Below are 3528 nucleotides of genomic sequence, written 5' to 3' on the forward strand. Positions count from 1 at the left end.
ATTTAACATTTGAAAATCATTGATAAATTTTATTTGCTGTAATTTTAATTAATGGAGTTTTGATTAACTTTTGGGGATGATGAATTCCATCTTGTTTTTATGTGATTTATCATGTAATGTAGAGAAGTTTGGAGAGGTTAGATTTTTTATATTTTTTTCAGAATTTTGAGGATTGAAGGGTTAGTTTCAGTTGTTTGCAATTTTTTATTTTGAAAAATTTTCTCTCTGGAGAGAAAATAAACATTTTTTTATAATCTGTATTTTAGAGACTGAAATTGAGATTGAAATTTTAGACAAACTATTATTTATTCGCGTGATTTATGGTTTACCCTCTTTATCGAAAAACTACAGTTTGACTCTGCCACATCTTTAGAAAGAAACAAAACGAAACTTCGCGCTACCTCTCGTCTACATACATTCACGAAAAAATTCTCATTCAAAACGTATCTCTCGCTCTGAGAAAAAAAATTCCACCTCTGAAAAAAATCGCATCATTCACACTTCGCAAACCAACCTAAACTTCAAGAAGAAATCATGTTAACATCATACTTTCTACAAAAGATGCATGATACACGCGAAGCGTGTTCCAAAAATCTAAAAAGGAAGCTGTCTCTGTTCAAAGTGACACATATTTCACCGTAACTTTAGAATCGAGTACGTAGACATCTCTTGTAACAGTTTTAGTAGATTCTCAGCTTTCCCAAAGTCTCTCGAAACACCGTGGAGGAACACGAATGGGACAATGGATGATCCAACGTCGTTTTATTATACTCGAACACGCCGCAACCAGGCTGTTCGCATGACTCGTTCGAGGTGTTAAAGGTTACAATCGCGTCGTGCACTGTCATAAAGTGGGCATCGAGCGAGAAAGTTGGTTTAGTGCCAGGAAATCGGTCCCGGTTCCTAGGTGTATATGTCGCGCTTAACATACCACTATTTCTGGATCTCGACGGTTACTCGTAGCTGGAAACGCGGCCACAAGTGAATTATGTGACCAGGGAATTCGATTATTGTTAAATACGGTAGTGGTTCGTTAAACGGCACCTAATATGTTTGCAACAGTTGAGACATTGGAAGATGCCTTATTTGCATTCAATGGTGAAGAGAGGTAATTTTCTGGAAATATACTTTGCCTCTACTGAGTGAGTGTGACTACTTAACGAAAATTATTACTATATTATGTCTACTTGAGGAAAATGAAAGTACAGGAAATGATGGAAGTTATTTAAAATTTTTTAGAAATGTATCTTCTTTTATAAATGATCCTCTCAACATGTCAGATTAATTAATAAAACATTATTATATTAAATCTTGAAGATTGAAGATGAAGATGGATGATTCAAGAAATGATGATCACTTTCAGATACTTAGAATTCTTTTTTTAAAGAATACTTCTATAATTATATTATTTTATAATATTACTATGATATTTAATTTTGAGAAGTAAAGTTTTTCATCGAGGTTTATTCTGAAAATGGTGAATGATATAGAATTAAAAATGCCAGGAATTTTTTAGAAATATAATCCTTTTCGATCCATATCCAAATATATATATCTAAATATAGTTTTAATTATAATCAATTAATAAAATACTATCCTATATTATAAATTTTATTTAACAATCGATTATATTTTGTTATAGGATTAATTTTATTATAGAATTGGTTATCAGTTGATTACTATAATCGCGAAACTACAAAAACTTTATAATTAATTCTTCGACTCTCCTTAGATTTAATTCAAAAACGTAAATTACTTTAAATAAGTAAGATAGATTTCAAGTCTTAATTCTTGTATAAGTGCCAACAATTTTGCACTTATCATTTACAACTCTATATTAAATATTTTAAAAAGGTTATATCACAATTGGCAAATAGTTTCACACTCAGTAATATTAATTATCAATTAAATTAAATTAGATATCTTTGAAAGATTTCTTTATTCAGATTATTATACTCGTATTCATTGAAGAAGAAGGATTATATTTCTAAAAATATATCTGGATAAAAAGCTAAATATAGTTCCGACACGTACGAAACGTCACTTAATCTTGAGAATCCTTTTGATCAGTGGAACGATTGGTCGAATTTATTTGAGGAATGATTTTGTTGTTGTTTTTTGAGCTTGTTCATTCCGCTCGTGATTCATAGAAGATCGCAGCCAAGAATGTTGGCTTTTGTTTGATCTTTGGTTAAGGAAAAAGTTGAAGAATCTCTTTACAATGATCCATAAGTAGAGTCGAATGCCAACTTCTTTATTTAGTTACTTTAGAGGGATATAAGTTGGAGGAATAAAAGCTTTGTTCACGAGTTATATTGAGTTTTTTATGGAAGTTGAAATCTTTATGGCTGTCTGAAAATTTGTAAAATTTATTTACTATCAATTTACTACAATGTGTAATTTGAAATTTATTGATATAAACAGCCAAGTATCTGCGTAATTTTACATAATTATAAAATAACAATTCTGATATCCATTATTTCGAGTTTTGAATAGTTGTGTTAGTATAATTTCTTTTTTAATCTGATCTGGATTTTTAATTTGTAAAATTGAACAAATTTTATATTTAAATTTAGGAAAAACTAGGATTCCACATCTGCATAATTTTACATAATTACACAATAACTCTAATACTCGTTATTTTCCTCCATCTTAATTAATGCACTAATATTTTTTTCCCTCTCAAGCATGAAATTTCGACGAATATTCTATAAGTTTTTAAAATTTATCATATCGACAAGAGTCTCGTATTAAGTAAAAATCTTCAATCTCTTTATTATAACAAAAATGTATCAAATGCCATCAGAGAATGCCAAAGAAAAAAAACCAATAATCAAATCAATTCCTGTGCAATATCAAACAATCAGAGAACCCACTAAAAGATCGAGTAATGGTTCCACTCATGGCACTCTAAATTACGTTTATCGTGTTTATTCATCCCTTCCTGACTGGACCAACAGTTTTAGTCGATCGAATCGATCGAAAAATCATATTAGCCATTAGCAGAGCCATCAAAAGGGATCGTGGAACGATCGAAACGAGCAGCGAAGGAATAGGGAGGGAGGGAAAAAAAAGAGGGTTGGTCGTATCATCGGGGAAGATTCGATTCTCCAATCGAGTTACCTTCTCGAGCTCGAACTCTCGTATCCTGTGAATGGAACCGCCGATGGCCTTCTTCATTAAGCTCATTTTGACGGACTGTCGTCGATCGCTCGCCACGGGCTCGAATCGAGGCCAAAATTCTCGTTTAATTGTCCGCAATGATCGACGAAGAGATCATGAGCCTCGCATTCTGTCATTTCGCGATGAAGGATCCTCGCTTTTGTTTTCCACGCCCTCGCGTTGTCGATTCAACTTTGAATCATTTCTGTGAAATTGAATGAAATTTTGAAGTAATTGGATCGATTATTATTTAGTAATTAATGATTTATTTGTGTCGAATAATTGATGTCGGAAATTTTTACTCGTTCATTTTCATTTAATCTATTTAGTTTTGATTTTTCGTGAAGAGTATTTTTTTTTTTTTTT

At 31.5% G+C, this 3528-nt stretch overlaps 1 protein-coding gene across 1 annotated transcript in view; it reads right to left on the bottom strand.

The window, feature by feature from the left end:
* Positions 1-3528, bottom strand: part of LOC102675866 (serine/threonine-protein kinase KIN4) — a 14137-nt gene that overhangs the window by 6996 nt on the left and 3613 nt on the right. The window contains exon 2 of the mRNA XM_031509831.1: positions 3124-3367. Within this exon, the coding sequence (XP_031365691.1) occupies positions 3124-3189 (66 nt within the window). The 5' untranslated portion in view covers positions 3190-3367. The remainder of the gene's footprint in view (positions 1-3123; positions 3368-3528) is intronic.

This window comes from Apis dorsata, unplaced genomic scaffold, assembly GCF_000469605.1.
Source record: "Apis dorsata unplaced genomic scaffold, Apis dorsata 1.3 scaffold_177, whole genome shotgun sequence".
In the NCBI taxonomy this organism is placed as follows: domain Eukaryota; kingdom Metazoa; phylum Arthropoda; class Insecta; order Hymenoptera; family Apidae; genus Apis; species Apis dorsata.